This window comes from Botrytis sinoallii, assembly GCF_014898435.1.
Source record: "Botrytis sinoallii strain Bc 23 chromosome Unknown BSIN_027, whole genome shotgun sequence".
Classification (NCBI taxonomy): Eukaryota; Fungi; Ascomycota; class Leotiomycetes; order Helotiales; family Sclerotiniaceae; genus Botrytis; species Botrytis sinoallii.
The window spans coordinates 621592-645151 of record NW_024066054.1 but is presented as its reverse complement, the minus strand read 5'-3'; the positions used below and the strand labels follow the sequence as shown (position 1 = coordinate 645151).

The window sequence follows — 23560 nt, the reverse complement described above, 5'->3', positions numbered from 1 at the left end:
AATGAATGCTACGAGTTAAGAAAGGTAAAGAGCTACAAGAATAAGATTACATATATGTCAATAATGTCAAGCAAGTCTCACAGATTGATAATTCAAGATCAAGTCCAGGTCACATGGAAAAAGAGAGATCATCCGTAGAAGTAATGAGTTATATGCTTTTTTCCAATTTTATGCACCTCATAGTGTCTAGCCAAGCCATATAAAATACCACCACAAGCCAGAGCTTCTACGGTAAGATTGTTAACAAAAAAGTAGTCCTCAACGCCCATAATAACACAGCTATACTCCGCCATTGATGACCCAGCTGCCCGAAATTTACAAGATGAGATGATAGGAGAAAGAAAGAAAAGGAGAAGGACGTCTAGACCATGTTTACGATGATGAAGGCGACATTTATTCCGCCTTGCTCTTCTTCTTCTTTTTCTTCTCGCCCTCTTCTTCTCCGTTGGCTTCGCTGTGTTTACGCTTTTTGTCCTTCTTCTCACTCTTTTCGCTCTTGTCTTTCTTTTCCTTCTTCTCTTTCTTGTCCTTGGATTTCTTCTCTTGTTTGGAGACGGAAGTTGGGGCGATGTCAGCCATTTCGGTATCTTCGGCGGTTGGGTCTTCAACGTTGATGTCACCGAGAACAGCATCCATTGCTTTTTTCTATTAAAATATGTTAGTCAATAGATCAAGATTGAAGATTTCTCGGAGTTCTTACCATGGCATCTTGGTTCTTTGTTGGTGCGGTACCAGTAGCATAGAAATCTAATCTTTCTTCGACTTGGGCTCTCAAAGCCTCACCGAATTTGTTTGTTGGTGCCTCAGAGAAGTTATCGATTCTGCTTGCAATACTGCACTTGTTGGCCAAAAATCTGGAGATACGCCCCTTGTTCTTTGCGCCTGCACGACCAATGAAGCTGGAGTGGTAGATTAATCCGTATTTAGGTGTGTTACCCTTGGTCTTGAGTGCTCTGAACAAGGCCTTCTCAGCACCGAGAATTTGGACAGTGGAGGCTGGGTATTTGGAAAGGTTGGTAAGGGAACCGGCGTGAGAGATAAGTCTGGCAGCAACAACTTCACCAATCAAAGCGGCCAAGTTAGGTGCAACAATTGCCATTTTATCTGTCAAGTATTGGAAAAGGGACCTTCTGTATTCGGCGAGCTTGACGACACGGTTTGCAAATGCGGAAACATTCTCCATATCATTGACTGAGATATCTTGACCCATGGAAACCTTTGCAGCATCAATGATCGATTGCGCCTTATCTCCATCATCGTCAACGAGGGCGGCAATGTCGTGTAAATTTTCGTCGGTCAAGTTCTTCTTGTTACCAATTGCCAAAGCAAGTTTGGCATATGTGTGGTTATCCGAGACGAGTCGGACAAGTTCTGGGAAGTGCCATCCGTACCATTCACGGACACGCATGGAGAAAGTGTTAACGGCCTTGTCGAGATGATCCAAAGTAGCGATAGCTTGAATAATGTGGTTGTCGTTCTTCTGAACTGAGAACTTAACCTTAGCGCGCGAATATGCGTGTCCAAGACCCAATTGAGCTCTCTCGACATCACCCTCTTGTAAACCCTTCAACAACTTTGGTGCGTGCAATCGCAATCCTCTGAGTAAGTCTGCGACAACCTCGGAAGTTTCACCAGTCTCACAAGAAACACCTGGGAATTCCTCCTTGATGCTACCAGCCAAAGTCTTGTCGGAAACACCGAGAATAGTCTTCTTCTTCTTCGATGGCTTTGGCATGTTCAATTCCAAGTTCGACTTCAAGTAATCGGAAAGTACACCCTCGGAGATCATGTTAATATTTTCGAGCGCCTCAGCAGCATTTCTAGAGTAATTGTCAATTCAGACTCTCCGCTCTGCAAGGAATTGAATAGCTAACCTGTATGGCGCAAAATTGACAAGCTTGACCATTTTGCCAAATTTCGCAAGATCTTGACCTGCATCTTGAACTTCCTTCAATCGATTGCCAATTGTGTCAGCTTGGTGCACAACCTGGAAGATTGCGAAACCAGTGGCCGACTCATGGAGAAGATAATCAACGGCAGACATCTTGTCGATATAATGTTGTCGTTGTTGGTGGTTGACTTGTTGGGTTGAAAGTTAAGCTTCCACAAATTTTCAGAAGCTCCTAGGATTATTTTTTTCGTCGTGGGATGCCCGTGAAATGCGCTAGGCTCAAAAAATTCCCAGTAGTTTTTGCCGATTTGTCACGTGATATGATTCGCTTGGTCTTTACACTTTCAGGCGAACTAACTACAGAGTAGACTACCTAGTAGATACCCAGGTTCGAACTGGAATTATACCTCACATGGATGCTCCACCACTCCTACACACACAGAACTCAATTCCTTCGACGGCAACTACAAAGTAATCAATCTCATAATACAATAACGATAAAGCTGTCTGTACATAGTCTTTATTGTCGTGTTACACCTCGTGTTTCTTCCTCTTCCACGGCTGCCGCAGACAGATTGAATTGCAACAGTTCCAAGCTTCCAAGTATCAACATTGATTTACTCAACCTGCCATTCACGACCACCTCTTGAGAGATTAGAATAACTTTTATCAAGGTAAGGCCCGACCAAAAGCACACGATATCTAGCAGAGATGAATTCGATTTCCATCAGCATCTTTCGAATGGTTCGACAGTTTTATTTTCAGCACTTCCATAGGGACTCTTTGATTGAACTCTGTGTCACACGCGTAGTTTGATGTACCACAGTTACGTACATATCAAGATGTTTTTATGATTCGTTAACTATGCAGCGGGACCTTGTTGTTGCTCAACGCAATTTGCTTTCTTTTCTTCTTTGTGTCAACTTGTTCCTTGTGAGATGGTAGCTTTCTAGTAGACGCCCTTACAAAAAGACACCAATCAGAATCGATTTCGTCGAAACTTGTTTCACCTTTTGCCAGAGTTGTGCCATTGATGCAGTAGCTCACTCTTGCGTGGGTTTCCTTGTTGCTGTTTACTTCTTCGTCTTCGAAATGGATTCCCACTCCTTTCAAAGCACTCTCTTGCCCAGATAATGTCAATATATTTGATAACCAAAGACGGAGAACAATGCAAGTGGGATAGCAGCAATACTGTCGATTCAAACCATGAAGGCAAGCATGATGTGATAATTATACTTCACTTAATTGTTTTCATTTATGTGAATCGTATTCCAGTCGCATGCATCTCCTATCAATTATCCCACATCCATCTCTTGAATTCTGTACTAACACGAATTTGGTAGATTCTCAAATCGTTGTTGGTGATGAAATGACGAGCAACCAAGCTATGTCCCAATGCACCAAGCCTAGGCAGAATCTCACTCCCGACCTTTGCCAAAGCTCTGTCCAGGTTGTCAACCGCCCTCCCGCTACAAATGCTATCCAGGATATTCAGCCAGGCCCTGTTGACAGCCCAGACACCATCCAAGAGTCTCTACAACACATGAGGATTGTGCCAGCTAATACAAACATGGAAACAAAGCTTTCGCCGATCACACTCGAACACAGGACAGAGAGAGAACGCGTTTTCACTATTTTCTCTTCCCTCCCTAAGGAATTACAGCTCCAAATATGGAAAGAAGCAATCTTCGAAGATGACCTCGGCCATGTCACCGAAGTGTTTTACGTTTCCGATTCAAAAACAGCACAACCAAATCCTCGATTCGTTCAAAACAGGCACCCCTCTCCCCTCTTTTTTACCTGTCGAGTCTCACGTGAGGTGGCCCTCGGAGAATTCAATGCTCTTTTTTTGCAATATGGATACAAAGATCTCCGCGCTCCATCTATACCCGTCTACTCTCGGTGCTCTGATGTCATTTATCTTCAATACAAGTCTGTAACCAATCGCTCCCGCGACTTTACGCAAAATGCTCTTGATGCACCATGCATTGTCCTCAATGCCGTCAACCAAGGTATCACGAAGCTTGCAGTCAACCTATGTTATTGGTCCTGCCAGGCATTGCTACGAGAATTTGATATCTTCAAGAAGCTCAATCATTTGTATATTGTGGTTGAGGATCCGGACGGTGCTGAGCCGCATCGTTACAACACAGGTCATGTTCCTAAGGGAAGACGCTTGTATATGTGCAAAGAGCTTCCGGAGCCTAGAAATATTTCCTTGGAAGAAAGTCAGATACTTCCCACATTGAAACAGATCTTTGCACATATGCAAAAGGACGACCCGGAATGGGTGCCACCAACTGTGGATGTGGTGGGCATGAGGGCATTGTAGAACAGACAGTGATGGAGAGGCGTTCACTGGATAATTTACGATAGGCCCACGGATCCAACGATAGGCGTGCTCTGGGGGAAGAAAGCAGCGAGCTCAACATTTAGGAACAGCGATTCACTAATCAACGATGATGTATTCTTAAATTTTGCCAAGATAGGAAAAAATCCAAATGTAATTTTGATCAAAGGGCCTAAGTTTTGATGATTCTGATTGTATTTATCCTGGTGATGCAATGTGTTGAGAATCAAATTCTGGATGCACGTTCTGCGAAAGGAATTTTTTTCGAGTTTTGGCTAAGGTTCTTGATCACAATAAGAACTGCTGGATACTTAGATAGCTAGGTAGGTACAAAAGGATGTGAGTGTCATAAGCAAGTGAATATACAGTAATAGTTGGCTCTCTAAGCGGCCGAGTAGTTCCTAGTCGGGGATAGCGAGTGTCCCCGGTCATTAAAAATCCATATAATCCGATTGGTTTTGAAAGATTTATAGAAACTCTGATATCTTTGGATTTCTCTAACCTTGCTGAACCCAAATATATAATTGGTTTTGAAATCTTGTTAAGATTAACAGTTCTGTTCAAAAACACGGGATTTCACACACTAATTTGTTGTCTTGGTATATTCCTCACCAAAAACACTAGCGGGGACATTCGCTTTCCGAGGACACTTTCTTTCTGAGGACACTTGCTTTCTCCAACTAGGAACTAGTCGGCCGCTTAGAGAGCCGATAATTAGTTGTTCTTATACCTCGAAATCCATCCGTCTACTTCAAGTGAAGGAATGAATGGTTTATGTGAATGACCATACATGCGTTGATGGTATGGAGTTCTGGAACTTGCATTTGATGCTTTCTCTAGCCATGGCATTGAACTACGTATGATTGAAGACCGAGACAAAGTGTAGGCTCTCTCCCACCTATGGCGGCAATAATTCTTTACAATAGTCCACTCTTCACGAATATCTCCGGAGCCGGCGCCTTCATCTTATGAAGATATCCGCAAGCCTTAGTCTAAGTCGAACTCATGAAAGCAATGATATGCCGACCATGAAAGAAAATTGACGGCAGCTTGATATCATTGATCATAGATAATGTAGCAGCGGCTTCATGCAGATGAAATACGAAGAATAAAGGAGAATGTGAAAGCCACAGGTCGAAACTAATGCAAGCTCCCGAAACCCATGTAGGCCTGCCACCCCACCACGTCTTCAGCTGCTAATTTTCCGCTTGCATTTTTTTCACACAAGGGGCTGTAGCTGAATATATTTCCACCGTCTCAATATCGAACACAGAATCGCCAAAAGTAATCGCCAAAAGTCGACACCTTCTCACGCTTGCAATGTCCTCCGAGAAACCTACGTACTCCTTGGTCTCTTATTTCGATGACTACTTTCGATATGGAAATGCAGCGGGATGGGAGAATCTTGAATATTACCTTCGCATCCAATGAAACTCAAAAATTGGCTCCTGGCACCACGTAGATCCTCCCTGGGTTGGAGGACTTCAGATTAGAAGTGGGCCGTCTTGTATAGGTTACTAGACAATTGAGTGGAAGATACAGTGGGTTATTTATCGGGGATCAGGCTATGCAGGCTTTCCATCATACCTGCAAAGAACTCGATGTTTCACCAGTTGAGATTCTGGAGAAGTTCCACACGATCCTTCCGGATTGGAGAGGGGTCTTGCACACCTGGGGTTAGGAAAGGACTGATGGATGGCAGGTTATGGGAATAGTGGAAGGGAAGGGATTCTATGATTGGGGTTTGGATAATGGAAGTTGGATGTCGGTTGGATAAAGGGAGTAATCTCAAAGTTAGGAGTATTGTAGTTATCGATTTCAAAAATGATAAACCACTCTGACATTATGGCTCTTACATGCTGGAACCAATGCTTGAGCTAGTTGGAATATCTAATGCAAACTCCCAAAATTCCTGCACCTTCTGTATTCCTATCTGAATGAAGCCACCGCTTGCTTCCTTAATCCCATGTTCCCCGGGTCACCTTCAGAACTCCAGTCATATTTCACCGCTTTCGCTATCATCCGTAACATCTTCAGCCACCATTATTCACTATCCCCGTTCTCACATATATACCAAAACAATCTCGCTTCTCATAACAACATCTCATCGTACGACCTGGCGCAGTGGTCTATACAACAGATTTATAATTGCGCTTTAACCACCGCAAGGTGGGTGAGTGTTGAGGGACAGGTGACCCCGGATCGAAGGGTTCATCTGAGAGAAAAAATCCTGCCAACTCGGGAAATTTCCAGACCCCACCTGTTTTAGCACAGTGCTAAAATAGGTGGTTAAGCGGATTGGTTTGGTTTTTGCAGTTTTGTTCGCCTGGAGACTTTTTGGGTTTGGTTGCTGAAGGAGCGCAAGAGTGATAACGCAAGAGTGAATTTAAAGTGGAATTTGCGCTATGAATCTCGTTGTCGCGTGTCAGTTATTTTGATCAGCATATATGAGTTGTAAGGTGATGGATGTATTTATTGCTTGGAATATGAGATACATACATACAAAGCTCATCACTAATGTCCAAAGCCAAGATTTTGAGTGCAAGTAACTCAATTCCTTTTGGGAGTTTGAATTTGGCGTTGTGGATTTACGTGTATTCAGGATGTCCTCTCTTGATACTGACCGGTATGAGTTATATTTTTTCTGGATGCGAATGACGACGAGTCTACCGATGAAATGATTGAGCTTCACTTATTACTCTCCACTAGAGGAACTTCAGCATCTCGAATTGCACATGTCATTTCTTTCCAAATTCAATGTGTCAATCTCCCGAACCTCTTTGGAAGCGCAAATACATAATCAATACCAGTGATAGCTTCTTGTTCATCAATCTGAACTTGCCACATAGTTCGACTATGGTTCTTCTATTTTACCATGCAGCTAGCAAAAGATATAGACAGAGAAGGCAGTTAAAATGCAATAGCATCATCGCTGGTGACATTCAAGCGACTTAGCCTAGATCTTTCGAGTTCTGTACAGCTAAGCGTCGCTGTTTCATGGATTCAAAATAAAGATATCTGAAAGTGTGCGCTTGTCAACTGTCCCACAACATTAACAAATGGCTTTTGCTTCTGTTTTCGTACCTGAAACTTCCAGGAATACTCAGACTCTTCGTTATATACACTTGTAATAGAGTAGAAGATACATTCAAGATATGGTACGAGTCAATTTGAGCAAGTAAGAGACAAGATTCTTCGACAAAATACCTGCACAGCAATCTGCCGAAGTGGTTAGGTATTTCCATGTAACAAGTTTCTAAAACTCTTGGTGTGTCGGAACATAGGCCATCGCATATAAGTGATTAAGAACTGATTCTTAGGGAATATAGACACACTTCTGTCACACTCTACCATTCAGTTGGGGTTGATTGGGACGAGTTGCCTGTTCTCAGCGAGGTTTGCCCCTGTTTCTTTGTATCCTGATATGATTTCTCATTCCCCATTCAAATCTTTGATCAAACCTTCCCTTCCAATGTTATAAACATCCTCCTCCCCTCTCATCGTTGAGCTTTTTGGATGTGCTCTTTGAGCTGTTGCTGAGTGAATAAGAGCTCGTTTCGCATCGCACTCCACTTCTGATGTTAAATCCGATGCCTTATGATTCGCTAGGATAGAATTCTCCACATAAGTTAGTCAACTCTTGAAATCTTATCAGATCATTTCTCAGATCTAATCTGATCCTCGGGATTCCCTCGTTACATCAAGTATATGCATCTTATTAAACTTCCACATGAATACCACTTTGTCACATCATCTTCTCACGGAATGGATACACACTGTTCGAAATGTTGTTGTTCATACAACTTCACAACTATCAACGACGGACGATTCTGAGGAGGAGCCGGATGAGAATAAACTCCAGAAATTGATCGATGGAGCGCTGTACAATGAGAAACTTATCAATACTTATCCTTGGGTTATCTTGGGGTTTGTATTGGTTCTTTCGGGTATACACTGGACGAAGAAGGCTGTACGATGGAGAAGAAGGGCTTTATGGAAGAGAGGGGATAAATGTCCACACGATTTACTGGACGATGAACCATCAAAGACAATTCGAGAGGAGGTGACAGACTATGGCGATGCTGGTTCGTCCGGGAGCAGTACATTCGGTTCAGATACCCCTTCTATTAAACACGATGATGAGAGCGAACGCATGCCTCTATTGTCCGGAAGCCGTTTTTCCAATAGCACTCCGTCGAATCGAATCACCATCATCTCCCGCATCAAAGCGTTCCTCGTATACCAACCTCGACCACTCCCCTATTTCAATAAAGTTCTCCCTTCAAACGGCTCTTCAATATTCATCATGTCGTTTCTTGCCCTCAATATCTTCTACACCTTCTTCAACATCTCATTCACATTGTTCGAAGCTTCCGTGCTTGGAGACCGAGCAGGCCTAATATTCGGTGTCAATCTCCCACTGCTATACATTCTCGGCGCAAAGAATCAACCACTTAAAGTTCTAACAGGTGTTTCCTATGAATCTCTAAACATTATTCACCGGCGGCTTGGAGAACTAATCATGGTTGCTGCGCTCATCCACGCTGGCGCCATGTTCGTGATGTGGTATGTGATCTTGGTACCATTTAGTGGTTGGACAATTTGGGATTTTTTAACTCACCCGTGTATCTATTTGGGACTATTGGCTTTATTTACATATAAATCATTATATGTAACGTCGTTGGCGTCGTTCCGTCAGCGATGGTACGAGGTGTTTCTGGGATTGCACGTTGTGTTGCAAGCTGGTGCTTTGGTCATTTTGTATTTTCATCACAGGGGAACGGGAACTTATGTTGGATGGGCTCTTGCGATATTCCTCGTGGATCGCTTGGTATACCGTCTTTGCGCGAAAAGTATTATGGCTGAGGTAGGTTTTGCCTCCTCTCCTTCACTTCTCATACAACTAACTAACCCTACCTAGGCCAAAGTCAGTATCTACCCTGACAACGAAACCCTCCTCCTAGCCTTCAACCTCCCCAAATCACCTACCACAGTTTTCTCCCAAACCCTCGGCCACTCAATCTCCTCCGGCTGGAATGTAACCGACCACGTTTTCCTCACCATCCCCTCTCTAGGTCGTTCCCACGCACTCCAAGCTCACCCCTTTACAATCGCCTCTCCAGCCCCCCTTCCCTCCTCAAAAACGTTCAATCTCACCCTACTAATCCGAGCCCGCTCCGGATTCTCCGCCGATCTCCTTCGTGCCGCCCAACTTAAAAACACACTAGAATGTCGTCTCGACGGTCCATACGGAAGTAATCATGCTCGTTCTCTTCTTGAAGATTCGGATCTCGCGATATTAGTTGCAGGGGGGAGTGGAATCGCTGTTACGTGGCCAATCATACATCATCTCCTGAACATGTCAAGCGAAGGCGAAGATCCCGAGACTGGAGCACTGACGACTAAGAGGAGACAGAGAATTGTAATGATTTGGATTATTCATAAAAGTGCGCATCTTGAATGGATTGATGAGAAGGATAGAGAAGATTTGGTAAACAAGGGGGTGGAGATTATTATTCCGGGTGCTACGACGGTGGTTGGGAGACCAGATTTAGATGGGTTGATGGAGGGGGTTATTTGTGGCTCAGGTAAAGAGATAGAGAAGAGACAGAAGATAGGTGTGGTGGTTAGTGGACCGGATGGATTAAATCGAACGGTAAACAACAAATGTGCCGAATTGGTCCGAGAGGGTAGAGATTTAGAGGTTACGATTGAGAAATTTGGATGGTAAATATCGAGGGCTTTCTTTCTTGTTCTTTGAAATTTACTTGGATTGAGTTGGTACATAGAGAGCGAATCTTTCTTGGGCATTTCGTGGCATTTTGAATTTAGCATTGGCGAGGAACATTTGTGATGATATGAATTGAAATGAGTTGAAGATATATGATGCATAGATAGTTATTACACACATCCTGCACACGCGATACGATACCATGCAAATGGAACGAAAGTACATACATAGATATACACAGTTAGCAAATATCAAACACAGCACATATTTTACAAGCTTCTCATTTTTTCCTTTGGAACCAGAATGATGATCTGAAGCAAGCTCTACTTGCCCCCCTCGTCTCGGTTCCCCTTTGTATCATTCATCTAGACGTAACCCTAACCATTTCAGTATCATCATTGTTGTGCAATATGTATAATATAGACTCGAGGAAAGAAGTCTCACAATCACAATCTCACAAGAATATACACACATACATAGAATCAACCCAGCATACTCCAATACCCCAAACCAAAACCCAAGTCAACAAATACAGTATCACATCCTACCACACTCCCATGAAAAGATACAATTCAAAGATCTACATAAATTCCAAGTGTCATCATCACTACAAACAGATATAAAAAGACCCCCCAATCATCACACAAGCAGAACATTTGCGGTGATATCTACTTTCAATATCATTATTAGAAAGTCATTCAGTTCTACACTGCGCAGATTTGAGATGAATTCTAATCCAATTGTACGTCCCATATTTCATATTTCATTTCATATCCCAAATGAAAAAACTCTATCCACCTACATAGATCTCCAATCATTTTACTACTAAAAAAAATTCCAAAACTTCAACTGTAGTGAGCAGTCCACACAGACGACAAGAAAATCAGTCTGGCAAAGGCGTTGGGTATTCAATAGTATAAGAGTTAGTGCGTTAGTGCTTTGCTCGCTACATGTAGATCTTTCTGTATGGTATGAGCTCTACCTTCTCTCTCTTATTCTGTACATATTTCTTTTTTTTTCTAGCTTCATCTTACATCGTCTTCTTCACAATGAACTCCTATCCCTTCTTCGATTCCGCAGTCCTCTTCCTCTTCCTCTCCCCAAACCCCTTTCCCTAAGAATATCTAAACACAATAGAAGATTTCAAGAAAAGTACACTTCACACCCTCCATATATTCTCTCTATTCTCCCCATAATCCAATCCAAACTCAACCCCCTATCTTCCCAAGTATCACAATCGAAGCCACACACCCACACATCTACACATCTACACATCCACACACATACTACATATATCATGCCATATACCATATATCCTAACATATATTATATAGTATTAATATACTATACAATATCAATATGTACACACTATTATATTATCACTTTATTATACACTATTACGCACTATTACAAATCTATAAACCTACAAACCTATACCCTAAACTCTAAACTCTACATCCTAAACTTAACAACTCATCCACACCTCACCCACACCCATCCATCCCACCTAAACCTAGCCAGCAATACCAACTCACCTCAACTCACCTCAACTCAAACCTCAACCAACCCTCAACCCTCAACCCTCAACCCTCAACCCTCAACCCTCAACCCTCAACCCTCAACCTCAACCCTCAACCCTCAACCCTCAACCCTCAACCCTCAACCCTCAACCCTCAACCCCCAACCCTCAATTCCCAATCCTTAAATCTTAATCCTCCAACCCGTCAACCCCTCAAATCTCCAAGTCCCCAACTCCCAAAGTCCCAACCCGTCAATCCCTCAATCCCCTAATCCTCAATCCCTCAACCCCCAAGTCCCTAACTCTAAAGGTCTAAAACACATTACCTACTCCCCTTTCACAATCTCACAAACTCGCTTCTTCTTCTTCTTCTTCTTCTTCTTCTTCTTCTTCTTCTTCTTCTTCTCCTTCTCCTTCTCAACAACCGCTCAGCACATTTACATTCACATATACCAGACGACCCATACATTCACATATACCAGACCACTCATACATACCTAGGTATAGATTAGAGTCATACTAATTCAACCATTGGGTAGCATTCAATCGCCGTGCAGTCACACAAATAATCAAACAATCAAACAATCCCAAAATGTAAAAATGTACCAATACCAAACCCCATATCTAAAGTTCTGTTTCTGTCTGTACTGAACTACCAAAAGGAAGAAGAAGAAGAAAACGCAAAAATCGCATCGATAGCATCTTTCTTCTTTATTCCCTCATTTGAATGCATCCATTTCTCTCCATGCTCCATGACAGTGTCTTTATTTTTCCACGTGTAACATGCATTTCATCCCAATTTCATTCTCATTTCCATTCCCATTTCCATTCACAACTCAACTTACATCTCAGATGAAACCTCAACACCCATTCGCTCAACCACACGCCAACCCATCACAATCAACAACAACTCCCTTCCCAATATATACATCTACTGAGCAACTGGCTCAGGTGCCTTGACACCCTCCTCACTAGGAACCGGCGCTGGAGCAGTGGTTCCAGTTGGGATCGTACCTGCATTAACGTTCTCGGTGTTGATGACATGTTGATCACCATTTGTCGATGCCCACTTGGGAGGTTTAGCCCAAGCTGGATCTGTCCAAGGACCCTCATCACTCAATGCACAACCACCCTTACACTCACAGCTACCTCCAAAAATCTTCGGTAAGTTCTCCTTAGGGACTTGCGCCAATAATTCCTTTTGATACCCTGATCCCAAAACATGAATCTTCTCAACGGTAATAGGATCCAACCAACCCTTAACAACACCGAAAACGGTGGAGAAACCCCATGGTGCATTGATCAAATACAATTTGCCGAGACGCTCTGGATAATAGTTTTGGGACATGACAGAGGCTTGTTTTACGTATGAGTAAACGGAAGGAACCTTGGAGATTCCAACGCCCTTGAGATCCATAATGGTGCAGCAGGTTTCGAGGAGAGAACCAGCTTTGCGGGAACAGGCTGGGAGACGGGGATCGGCCATCTTCTCATACTCGACAGCGAGGTTTTGAAGCATACGCTCGGAAGAGGTGATTTTGTACATGGCGTTGAGGTCGATGTTGCCCATTTGTTCAATGTAGACTGGACGGCCATCCTGTGGGAGATATGTTAGATAGTGAACGAGGAAATGCGAGGGCAAAGACGATCTCGCAAAAGAAACCAAACAGAGCCAAGAAGAGACGTACCTTATCAGTCTTATGATAGTATTGAGGATAGTACTTAAAAACCTCCTCCTTCTCCTTGTAATCAAAGGTACGGACGAGTTCATCAAGACCGAAATCTTTTCTCCACTGCTCTGCATCCACGAACCTATTCTCCAGTATCAGTATTCATCATCCTTCCAACATATAGGAAAAATCAAAGGTTTATATATCGAGGGTTCTTACATCTTCTCAGCCAATGTGACGTCGAACTTACGTGCTCGTAGGAATCGAAGCTGCGAAGAGATAACAATTAGCCATATTCAATATGGATTCCCCTTTCCCATCAATCCTTCGCACATCATCAAACCCTCGAAATCAAGCAACAAACAGCGATTGAGCCCAGAAAATAATCTCGATCATCAAAAGCACTATTAGATTCCCCCCTCTCCCCTCTTCCCAAGCCCAAGCACCGTCACCAGCACCACGAAAAATAAACAAACAAACAAACATACCAAAGTAAGCGTATCCAATCTCTCCGTAAACCCCGCCGCCTCCAACTTCAACCTCAACTGCTGCACCTGCGCATCCTGTTCTGGGGTTGTGTGTCCAGGGTGACCACTCTGAGCAGTAGGCGACGTGGTTGGGAAATCATAGTGATCGTATTTGGGATCGAGTTTGATTTCTGGATTGGCTGCCATGTTGTTTGATTTCTCACGATATGCGATCTCAAAAATTCTCAGGGTAATATGTGCGGCGAAGAATAAAGGAAGAGAGGGAAGATAATGTAATGGGGAGGGAGGTGTCGATGTGCGCACAGAGACTCAACTTATTATTGCCAGGTAAGTTGGCTGAACTAAATTATTAGATCCAAGAGGGGCTCTAGCTTTACGAGGCTGGAAATGGTCCCTTGAGAAAGTGTTTACATCTCAATTATCACCTGCCAATTCTACATATAATATATTTTAGTCTACATTTTAAGATACAGAAAAACCTGAATTTCAATTTTCTTATTTTATTTCTTCTTGTTTAATATGTGATTGATTTATGATTCTAATAAAACAATGTAAATACTCAACTCTGCCTTCTTTTTTTCCCCTATGAGTTCACGATGATTACATCCACCCTGTAAGCGAGTTTGGTAAGGAAAAGTTCCCCTGATCGATCCCCTGATCAGGGGCATGTATTCAACCCCAAATCGATATATCTATCCTTCGATATTAAAAAGCCGTTGGAGCAAATACGATCAAGATTGGATCTTACGAATATCGTATATCATACGAGCACGCATTTCCAGGGGAAAAGCTAAACTACATGGAGATTGTATCTCCTCTGTACTGAGTATATCTATTGTACCAAAGTTTCTATCAGGAGCCAGAAAACTTGAGTATGATCTATATTGATCAAATGTCAACACACCAATAAAATATCAAGAGTTTTATTTCTCTACATCAGATCTCGAAGATCTTTGGGTTTCTTTCCTCGTATTTGGACCAGAGATAGTTTGGTTTGAGTTCTCCTGAATATCATCGTCATCATCGACATCATCATGTCATAAGAAAGTTCCCATCGACATCCCAGAACTTTATGTTTTCATTATTTCTCCTCCAAAAACTCTATCAACCATTAGAACTACCCGGCTTCCCATCCTTTTCCTCTGCAACCTCCGATTCATTCTTCTCTTTTCTCTTCATCGTAACATCCCAATTGTATACCCTAGCTGTAGCAACCTCCATAGTCTATTCATCAAAAGAGTTTCGTCAGCTTAATCTCTCTCCACTCCGCAACTTTCTCTTTTCCCCAGTCATGGTCTGTGGGTGAAGTGGAATAAACATACCGTAATCTGTTCTCTCAAGAAATCCAAATCCTCCTCACAATTCGCGAAACTTTGTTTCGCAGCCGCGAGTCGGTTCGAAAGTAATTCCTCCGCCTCATCAATCGGATATGCTAACATAACATTTGCCTGCCACCTTGTCAATTTACCTCCACCACCTCTTCCCCAAATGTTAAACGTACCCCCAACCATAAATAAACCTCCTCCGTAGCCGGAATATTGGCTTTGGCGTATAAGGTATCATTCAACTCAAAAGTAGCCTGTATAGGATCCGCACCCTCCTATCAAGAACATATCAGCTCCAATCTCTCAAGCCCCCCTCCGCTCACCTCACAACATAGTACAAACATACCTTCCTCGTTTTCAAAAACCTCACCGTATCCAACGTCTTCTGAATATCCGGCATGTTGATTTTCAACCCGGCGACTCTCTTTTGTTGATTTACCTCCATAAATTGATATTTCCTAAACAAATTCCACAGTATGAGCTTCTGATTTCTCGAATCGTCCAATGTCCCAATGCCCCAATCCCCGGAATCCCAAAGTCCAAGTCCCCAAAGCAAACACTCCTCCATTTGTGTAAAATATCCAAAAATAGAGCTCCAACCTACGAAATCATCTCCTGGAATCTCTTCAACGTAGGCTCAACATCCGCCCTCGTAGTAACATAATCCTCGACTCGATCCACGAATGGTGCATATGGAATACCTCGCTCATTTGTGCGAGCGGCATCTTTTCTGAAGGGTTGAGAGTTAGCTAGTTTTCTGCGAATTTTAAGAACCTTTTCTCTGCGAATGGTAGTAAACTCCTCCCACAAACTCCAGTAAGCTCCCAGACCCCTCTCCTCTGCAGATCGAATTACATAGTTCACCTCACTGCCAACCGCAACTCGGCATTCTGCGACCTGGGGAATGCTTCTGAATGGATAGACTATTGGAACCTCTCTTCCTACAGAATTGCAGAACTGGGTAGTTTCATTTACAAAGGCGGATTCTTCACTTACTTAGTATCTGTATCCGCCATATTTGACGTCTGCGAAACAAAAATATTTATGATTTCAAAATTATCGAAACTGCCCACTACAACATATAGGGAAAGTTCTCGCTTATGTAATACTGTAGTGCTGCATCATCTTCACCCCCGCCAGAGATGCAATTGTCACGCTTTATGTGGTCTACAATCTTCATTGTCGTAAGTTTTTCATGGCGTTCATTAAATAAATTAACATATTAAATCATCTTCATTCACTGTTGAAACAATCTCGCAAAGAACAATGTTTTTCATCGGTATATTTATATTCAGTACCGTACTAGTAGATGTGTAGACATCAAAGACTAATGTGATAGTGACCAACGATCAAAGATCAAATGTAAGCATTCTGACCAAGGAAAAGTAACCTTCCTTCCTAAAGAGAAAACCATGCATAATAGTTATTATTAGAGAAATGAGAACTCCCTATTCTACACACTAAAAGGAAATTCCCATCGCCGATTTCCGTCCTCGAGTTACTCGAGGGTATTCAATTTGTTACAACTTTAGCACTTTGGCTTGATCGAAGTACATTTATGCCTTGGCCTTAGCAAGACCAACAGTGTTCTTACCAAGGTCATAGACGGAGTAGTATCTTCGGAGGAAAGCATCACCCAAGATAGCAAGAGGTCCAACTGGCTCTGGGAAGTCCATACCCTAGTAGATTGTTAGCAGACATCCATGTGTAGAATCAGTGCAGAAAGAAAACTTACCATGAAGGTGGAGATACAGGAGTCTTGAACTTCGAGAATGTAATCGTAAGGGCCAATAGCGAAGTCATGACCGCTGAGGGTGAATGTAAGATCTGGGAGACTGTCACGCTTGGCACAATCGACAGTATATTGACCGTTCCATCCCTTCTTAGCACCGATTTCCTTGTTGAGAAGCTCAGCAAGAGTGGTTGGGAGAGCAATGAGAGAAGTTCCGGTGTCAAGTATAACACCAGTGTTATCAAGCTCGGCCTTAGCATCACCAAAGGCGATCGCATCAAGGTCAACTTCCCAGTAAGCCTTGCGTCTCAATGGGATCTCAGTGATCTTGCCCTCGTAGTGGTCCTTGTTGACGCCACCGAAGATAGCCTCGGATGCGTCAGTCTCATCATTGGAACCCAAGTAGAAGGCAAAAACTGGCTCGTCCAAAAGACCTTGGTCGATCATGCTATAGAAAGGTGGGACGATACTGTTTACGGAGATGGTATCATAACCGAGACCCAAGATACCGTCAAATCTACCGAAGGCAAATGCAAGACCTGGCTCTTCAGTAGCTTCGGCAAAGACTTGGTCCTTGATCTTGAGATCACCAATGGACATGACGTCCTTGGAGGTGAAACCACTCAAGCTTCCAGAACCGTATCGGATCTCGAATGAAGTTCCATTTGCCTTGTAGGTAGATGATGAGGATGAGTCGTACTTTGTGTGAAGGTAGCACGCGATCGAACCGCACTGGGAAGATGGAACCCAAAGGTTGGAACTTCCGGTATCAAGGACGACCTTGAATGTTTGTGGTGGTGTACCGATAGTAATTTCTGAGAAGTCTATTCGCAAGTTAGCATCTGATTCATACTTGTTGGCGGTGTATGTCCTTACATTGAGCATTGAGGAAGTTGGAAACTGGAACAGTGTGGTCGCCTGCGTCGTGAACGGAAGTCTCCTTGAACATCTCACTGGCGTGAGATTCAGGTCGAACACCCATATACTTTTGACCCAAGTGTTTAGCATGCTCCTGCATGTTGGCAGTAGCAAGTTGCTCACTCAGAGATACCTTCTTGAGAGGCATCTTGTGAACACCGGCGCTCACACTGCCGAGCAGCGATGCTGCGGCGAAAACTGCACCCTTCATGATGTAGATTTAATTCGTGTGTAGTTTATTGGATTGTATTGATGAATTAAGAAAATGGGAACGATATCTTTGATGGAATTGCAAAATGTTGGATAAGGTAGAAGAGTTGGTTGTTGATAAGAGAAAGGAAGATGGCTGAGATGAAGGTAGAGAGAGAGCTTCAGAGTATTAGCAAGAGCAAAGCAAAGCAAAGCAAAGCAAAGCAAAGCACGGCAGGATGCACGAGCACAAATGAATGACGATAGCGGTCGCCTATTACGGTTGCCTCCACAACCCGACCCACTAATCCACTCAAAAAGTGAGATCTAGCCAATGAAAAGTGATCATGAGTCTAGTCGAGTACATTGGCGCAAGACTTAAAATGATCAGATAGATACCGATACCCCGACATTTCGAAAACATAACATACCTTGGTAGCCACAAGTATATGCCTTGATCTATCAATGTCAGTTTCACTTTCTTCAAGGCGAACGAAACGGTGACAGTACGAATACGTGAACACTTCGTACCTCCTAGTATTTGGGTAATCAAGTGATTCATTGCTACATCTATTTATCTATTTATCTATCTAGTACGAGTATAACTATTGGTATTTATCTATTATCTATCTTAATCAAAAGATAGATAATAATAAATTACATGCTCTTCATACTACCTACTACTTACTCTATCTCCGTATCCAGATACTACCTCAAGAATATCGTAGGTACGACCTACTAGGTATATAATATCCAAACACTACCTAGTATATTCCTATATCATCGTAAATCATAACATCAATACTCATTATCCACTCCAAATATCAATCAAATCAATAACTATCAACCTTTTCATCCTACCTTTCTACCTACTCACTTACCTACCTACCTATCTACTAAACATACCCAAATAACCTTGGAACCATCCGTACCCGTATCCCATCCCTTTAGCTTAAAACTTAATGAAAATCTTATCGTGTCATGTCAGGCACAACGCGAACAACTGCTTATGTGGATCCGGCGCCAACCGCCTTTTCGCCCCAGATTTCAGGAACACAGGAAGGCTGGAGTGGCTTGCCTCGGATCAAGAGAATCCATGGATGTGAAGGAACGTCGGAATGGGTTAAGATAAACTACGTGTCTAGCCACATATGATTCATTGTCTCACTTATTAGACACTAGATAGGTACGTAGGTAGATATGAAGATATGTAAAGTAAAGTCGGCCGTGAATGAAAGGAATAACATTTTGCTTAAGCAAATAATCACCCATATTATCTACCTACCTAGGTACTATTTTACCTAATTATCCTGGTTAGATCTTAACCTAAATCCATCCCTCTCGCAGTACGTTCAGCGCCCATAATGTATATTCAAAAGACAGAAAATGGTAGGTGGTACAAGATCGGCAATGGTTTCTCCCAATGAACATTCACGTTTTGGTCTCTAATACGTAATACTTCAATACAAAGTGACGATAGAAACAGTTGATTTTCTATCTAGGTATCTCATATGGTCTATTGAACTCGACCTCTAAAACTTTTTTCCCTCATAAACCCCCTGCCACTCCCTGGTATATCATGACGACGTTGAATCAGTCAAAAGAAGTAGCGCCTGCAAATGATGAATCCTAATTGCTTTTTCTTACCCACACCCAAACCATGAACACCTTAACCAAATGCCAAATTATCAAACATTTACTCTCTCCAGCCCTCAACTGGGAGAGGGAAGCTGCTAGCCCACTCAGCAATCTCCTTTCTCAATTCGTTGATCTTCTCAACTTCACCACCAGCGACCTTAGCCTTGAAGTCCTTAAGCTTGTTGTCACTCTTTGGCAGAGCAGCTTGGACTTCCTTGCAGATCTTGATGCTTTGATCAATGTATGATGCAACTCTCTTGAAGTCCTCAGTACCGAATCCACGACTGGTCATAGCTGGGGTACCGATACGGATACCGCAAGGGGTCAAAGCAGACTTGTCACCTGGAATAGAGTTCTTGTTGCAAGCAATGTTGATTTGCTCCAAGACAGCCTCAACACGGGCACCGTCAAGTGCTTGTGCTCTGAGATCGAGGAGAACCATGTGGGAGTCAGTGCCGTCGGCTACGAGTTTGTAGCCCAATTGCTTGAACTCGTTCTCGAGAGCCTTAGCATTGTCAACAACTTGTTGTTGATATTTCTTAAAGTCATCAGTTGTGGCTTGCTTGAGGGCAACAGCAAGAGCTGTGATGGTGTGGTTGTGTGGTCCACCTTGGTGACCTGGGAAGACGGAGAAGTTGATTGGGCCTTCGAGATCGTAGAGGGTCTCCTTTCCAGTCTTGGCATCAGTCTTACGGACACCCTTGCGGAAGAAGATCATGGCACCACGAGGACCACGGAGAGACTTGTGGGTTGTAGTGGTAACGATATCAGCATGCTCGAAAGGACTTGGGATGACACCAGCGGCGATCAAACCAGAGATGTGAGCCATATCAACAACGAGGTAAGCACCGACAAGATCAGCGATCTTGCGCATACGGGCGTAATCGATAAGACGGCAGTAAGCAGATGTTCCAGCAACGAGAACCTTTGGTCTGTACATCAAAGCGTTGGCCTCGAGTTGGTCATAGTCAATGATACCAGTCTCCAAGTTGACACGGTATGGGAAGGTCTCGAAGTATGTTGATACGGCAGAGATTCTGGTATATTCGTTAGTTGGATGAAAATATGAAGAAACGACATATTCGCAACTCACTTCTCTGGGGAGTTTGGTAACCGTGGGACAAGTGACCACCGTGTGGGAGATCAAGACCCATAAGTCTGTCATGAGGTCTCATGATAGCTTGGTAAACTTGGAGGTTTGCTGGCGAACCAGACAAGCATTGAACATTGACACCCCATTTCTCAGAATCCAAGTTGAATGCCTTGAGAGCACGAGCTTGGCAGGTCAACTCAATAGAGTCAATGTGTTGGTTTCCACCATAGTATCTAGCGCCTGGGTATCCCTCAGAGTATTTGTTTGACATGGGTGATCCCAAAGCATCGAAAACGGCACGGGAGGTAACATTCTCGGAGGCAATAAGGATGATCGATTCACGCTGACGTTGGATCTCGAGTTTCTATATATTCTCATCAGTAATTGGCATATTTGAGGAGATGCATTAAAGTACTTACCATGATCTCAGCGATCTCAGGATCAGTCTCAACCAAAGACTTTCCAACATCTGTGAAACAATGAGTCAGTCAAATTACCCAGCATTTTGATCGCGGGGCATTTTATGTGGCAACAAACCTCTTGATGAGACTTTGGGAGGGCGTATGTAGAAGACATGATTGCAAATTGATACTCTTGAATGCAAAGGAGAGTGTAGCTGATTTGTATATTGAAACACTGAAGTGAAGTTTACTTGAGAAAACAAAAAAAAGTTGAGAGGTCAGACAAAGAAGTATATACAAAAATTTAGTCAAGCTAAGAGTTGCCCCTCCAGCAAGCTAGCGGAATCGGAGTGGATTTCAGCCAATGAGACCCCACAGCCACTATCGACGTGACTCGCTAAAATGAATATCCCGCATTAAAAAAAATGGTGCGGGGGAACAATGGTTAAATCACGGGACAATATATGATATTTTGGTTTGAATGGAGATGAATGAAATCAAAGGTCAATTCTACTATTGATGGAAGAGTCGTATGGAGAATGGGTGTATAATGATATTTGTGTATGCTCTTGAATTTTGAAACTTTACTATCATCAAATCTACGAAGCGGTAATCATTACACAACTGCCCGGGGCTGCTTGCTTGCTCTTGTTGTCAAAGACTGAAGGCACGAAATTTGAGGTCTCCTGTGAAAGGGGCTCGCTTGAAGTATCGAAAAGGAAATTTATACGGTGATTTGCTCAATGCGTAAGGTTCACTCATAGTATTTCTTGAGTCTATTTGATCCCGCGAGCGAGGTATTGCCAGGACTCTAGTTCTCCATTGGTGAGAGCAAGTAGCAGTTTTTAATACACAATATCTCCCTCGTCAAAAATTATCAGTACGAGACTCCAAACGTCTCTTTTTCGCTTCCATTTGCGCCCTTTTCTCCCGTTTTGGTTCATCCTTGGTGTTTGGCATACCTGAATCTTCAACGACAAACGTTGCTGTAACTTTCTTCCTCGTACTCTCCGGATGCGAGGACAGGGGTTCTACAGTCGAACCGAGCATCGCAGGCCGAGACTACGAGATATCCTTACTCGGACTTGATGACGCCTTCCCCGATGTGAGTATGTGAAGCGGCGAAGCTCTAGTATTAGTAGTAATCTCGGGGCCCGAATCTGAATGCTATTCTACTCGTTGACGTAGTGGTATAGGCTGATCCACGAGCTCAATTGCTGTCTGTTTCTTCAATGTTTTTAGTTCCTGTGATCTTATGGAGGTTGATGGAAACAAACTCTTGTGCTTTTTCTTCTTATCTCCAGAATCCTTGTGCTTCTTTTTCGATGAGCGATCCGCACCTTCTTCAGAGTCTTTGTGGCTCTTCTTCGATTTATCGGATTTTGACTTTTTCACCGGTGGTGCATCTTCCATCTCCACATCTGATGCTTCGTCTTCCGACATTGCGATCTTTTGGAATTTGGGAGCGCGTTCTTCTGACTCGCTTTCATCTTCGTCAGATCCAATGATACCAGGTGCGCTCGAAAAGCCAATTGGTTGGTATCGCGCCTTCAGACCTTTGGGTTGTTGACGAACAGGTCGCTTTGCGGGCACTGTAGCTTGGCTGGAGTTCTCCTTAGAAAGGTTAACGACTTGTTGCATATGATATATCTGATCCACGGATTTTTTCTCTGTAATTGTGTGTCAGTGTACTGAAGCGCATCAGTAGACGGAGTAGATTTACCAATGGAGTAACCATCTTTAGAATTGCTTGGTAACAAGATCTTGGTATACGTCTTGTCATCAAGCGGGTCGTGAACGAAACCATAATCGTTGCCATTCTGCGAAAATACTGCTTTGCCCAATTTTGCATCTCGCAGCGACATCTCCGTTACAGAAGCAATGGGTACCGACGCAGGTGCTGTGATGTACCAAATTTCTTTTCCCTCCAAATTAGACTTGCTGAATAATTGTGGTGCTTTACTTGAATTCTTCGAAGAAGACTTTTCGAATCCGGGAGGGGGCTTGAAGGGCGCAACTTTCATCGATACTGTTTTGGCATCTTTCCTGATATGATATTAGCAAACAAACCTAGAGTCTATCAAGCTTGCTAAAACTTACTTAGACGAAGATGGCACAACAGATTTCTTTGCATTTGTACTTGATTCGTCTTCCGACTCCTTCTCATCGCTCCCACTTTCACTTTCACTCTCTTCGGAGCTCTCAGCCTCGGAACTGTGGCTACTCTCTGCGGCCTTGCTATTCGATTTGAACTTGGATTTAGATGTAGATTTCACAGCGGGATTCGATGGCAGAGAATCATTGTCGCTATCTGATTCCGATTTGTTTCCCTTTGGCTCGTCATTCTCATTGTCGCTTTCTCCAACAAACTCGGAGCTCTTGAAATCTTGCGGTGATTTGACAATTGGAGTTTTGGTTGCAGTTTTGGCAGAGGATTTCGAGGAAGATTTTGAAGAATCTGCCTTCTTCTTTCGCTCACTAAGAGTTACTTTGGAAGGCCCCATGGTGAATAAGTATATTCTTGTTTGAGGAGAGATTGATGGAGGATTGGTTCAATGGTAGTTGTAAATAAATGGAAAATCGCATCGAAACTTTTTTTTGGCAAGGCTCGGCCT

At 43.1% G+C, this 23560-nt stretch overlaps 8 protein-coding genes across 8 annotated transcripts; 2 read left to right on the top strand and 6 right to left on the bottom strand.

Annotated features, from left to right (window-relative positions):
* Nucleotides 1-393: 393 nt before the first annotated feature.
* Nucleotides 394-2044, bottom strand: EAF02_010816 (uncharacterized protein; the record flags this gene model as incomplete). Its single annotated transcript, XM_038906864.1, has 3 exons — nt 394-645; nt 701-1820; nt 1875-2044. 3 exons carry the CDS (start codon nt 2042-2044, stop codon nt 394-396), a joined length of 1542 nt encoding a protein of 513 aa, XP_038753412.1.
* A 980-nt stretch (nt 2045-3024) lies between these two features.
* Nucleotides 3025-4223, top strand: EAF02_010815 (uncharacterized protein; the record flags this gene model as incomplete). The annotated part of the gene is made up of 2 exons (XM_038906863.1): nt 3025-3103; nt 3235-4223. The coding sequence occupies 2 exons, from the start codon at nt 3025-3027 to the stop codon at nt 4221-4223; spliced, it is 1068 nt and encodes a 355-aa protein (XP_038753411.1).
* Nucleotides 4224-7523: 3300 nt separating this feature from the next.
* EAF02_010814 (uncharacterized protein) lies at nt 7524-10245 on the top strand. The gene is made up of 2 exons (XM_038906862.1): nt 7524-9108; nt 9163-10245. Exons 1-2 carry the CDS (start codon nt 7972-7974, stop codon nt 9970-9972), a joined length of 1947 nt encoding a protein of 648 aa, XP_038753410.1. The 5' UTR covers nt 7524-7971; the 3' UTR covers nt 9973-10245.
* Nucleotides 10246-11970: 1725 nt separating this feature from the next.
* EAF02_010813 (uncharacterized protein) lies at nt 11971-14011 on the bottom strand. Its single transcript, XM_038906861.1, has 4 exons — nt 13650-14011; nt 13381-13430; nt 13180-13303; nt 11971-13088 (listed from the first exon to the last, which is right to left on the bottom strand). The coding sequence occupies exons 1-4, from the start codon at nt 13833-13835 to the stop codon at nt 12423-12425; spliced, it is 1026 nt and encodes a 341-aa protein (XP_038753409.1). The 5' UTR covers nt 13836-14011; the 3' UTR covers nt 11971-12422.
* A 742-nt stretch (nt 14012-14753) lies between these two features.
* Nucleotides 14754-15990, bottom strand: EAF02_010812 (uncharacterized protein; the record flags this gene model as incomplete). The annotated part of the gene is made up of 6 exons (XM_038906860.1): nt 14754-14873; nt 14972-15097; nt 15151-15249; nt 15321-15432; nt 15579-15704; nt 15971-15990. The coding sequence occupies 6 exons, from the start codon at nt 15988-15990 to the stop codon at nt 14754-14756; spliced, it is 603 nt and encodes a 200-aa protein (XP_038753408.1).
* A 540-nt stretch (nt 15991-16530) lies between these two features.
* Nucleotides 16531-17835, bottom strand: EAF02_010811 (uncharacterized protein; the record flags this gene model as incomplete). The annotated part of the gene is made up of 3 exons (XM_038906859.1): nt 16531-16653; nt 16710-17530; nt 17583-17835. 3 exons carry the CDS (start codon nt 17833-17835, stop codon nt 16531-16533), a joined length of 1197 nt encoding a protein of 398 aa, XP_038753407.1.
* A 1674-nt stretch (nt 17836-19509) lies between these two features.
* EAF02_010810 (uncharacterized protein) lies at nt 19510-21120 on the bottom strand (the record flags this gene model as incomplete). The annotated part of the gene is made up of 4 exons (XM_038906858.1): nt 19510-20488; nt 20541-20908; nt 20964-21013; nt 21078-21120. The coding sequence occupies 4 exons, from the start codon at nt 21118-21120 to the stop codon at nt 19510-19512; spliced, it is 1440 nt and encodes a 479-aa protein (XP_038753406.1).
* Nucleotides 21121-22155: 1035 nt separating this feature from the next.
* On the bottom strand, nt 22156-23449 carry EAF02_010809 (uncharacterized protein; the record flags this gene model as incomplete). Its single annotated transcript, XM_038906857.1, has 4 exons — nt 22156-22172; nt 22223-22615; nt 22669-22991; nt 23046-23449. 4 exons carry the CDS (start codon nt 23447-23449, stop codon nt 22156-22158), a joined length of 1137 nt encoding a protein of 378 aa, XP_038753405.1.
* Between the last annotated feature and the right edge of the window lie 111 nt (nt 23450-23560).

Bases quoted from the DNA above. Each gene is read 5' to 3' on its own strand.
- EAF02_010814 (XM_038906862.1), top strand. From the start codon at position 7,972: ATGAATACCACTTTGTCACATCATCTTCTCACGGAATGGATACACACT. The intron at 9,109-9,162 runs GTAGGTTTTGCC...AACCCTACCTAG, and splicing joins CGAAAAGTATTATGGCTGAG to GCCAAAGTCAGTATCTACCC.
- EAF02_010813 (XM_038906861.1), bottom strand. From the start codon at position 13,835: ATGGCAGCCAATCCAGAAATCAAACTCGATCCCAAATACGATCACTAT. The intron at 13,304-13,380 runs GTAAGAACCCTC...ACTGGAGAATAG, and splicing joins GTCACATTGGCTGAGAAGAT to GTTCGTGGATGCAGAGCAGT. The intron at 13,089-13,179 runs GTACGTCTCTTC...TATCTCCCACAG, and splicing joins ACTATCATAAGACTGATAAG to GATGGCCGTCCAGTCTACAT.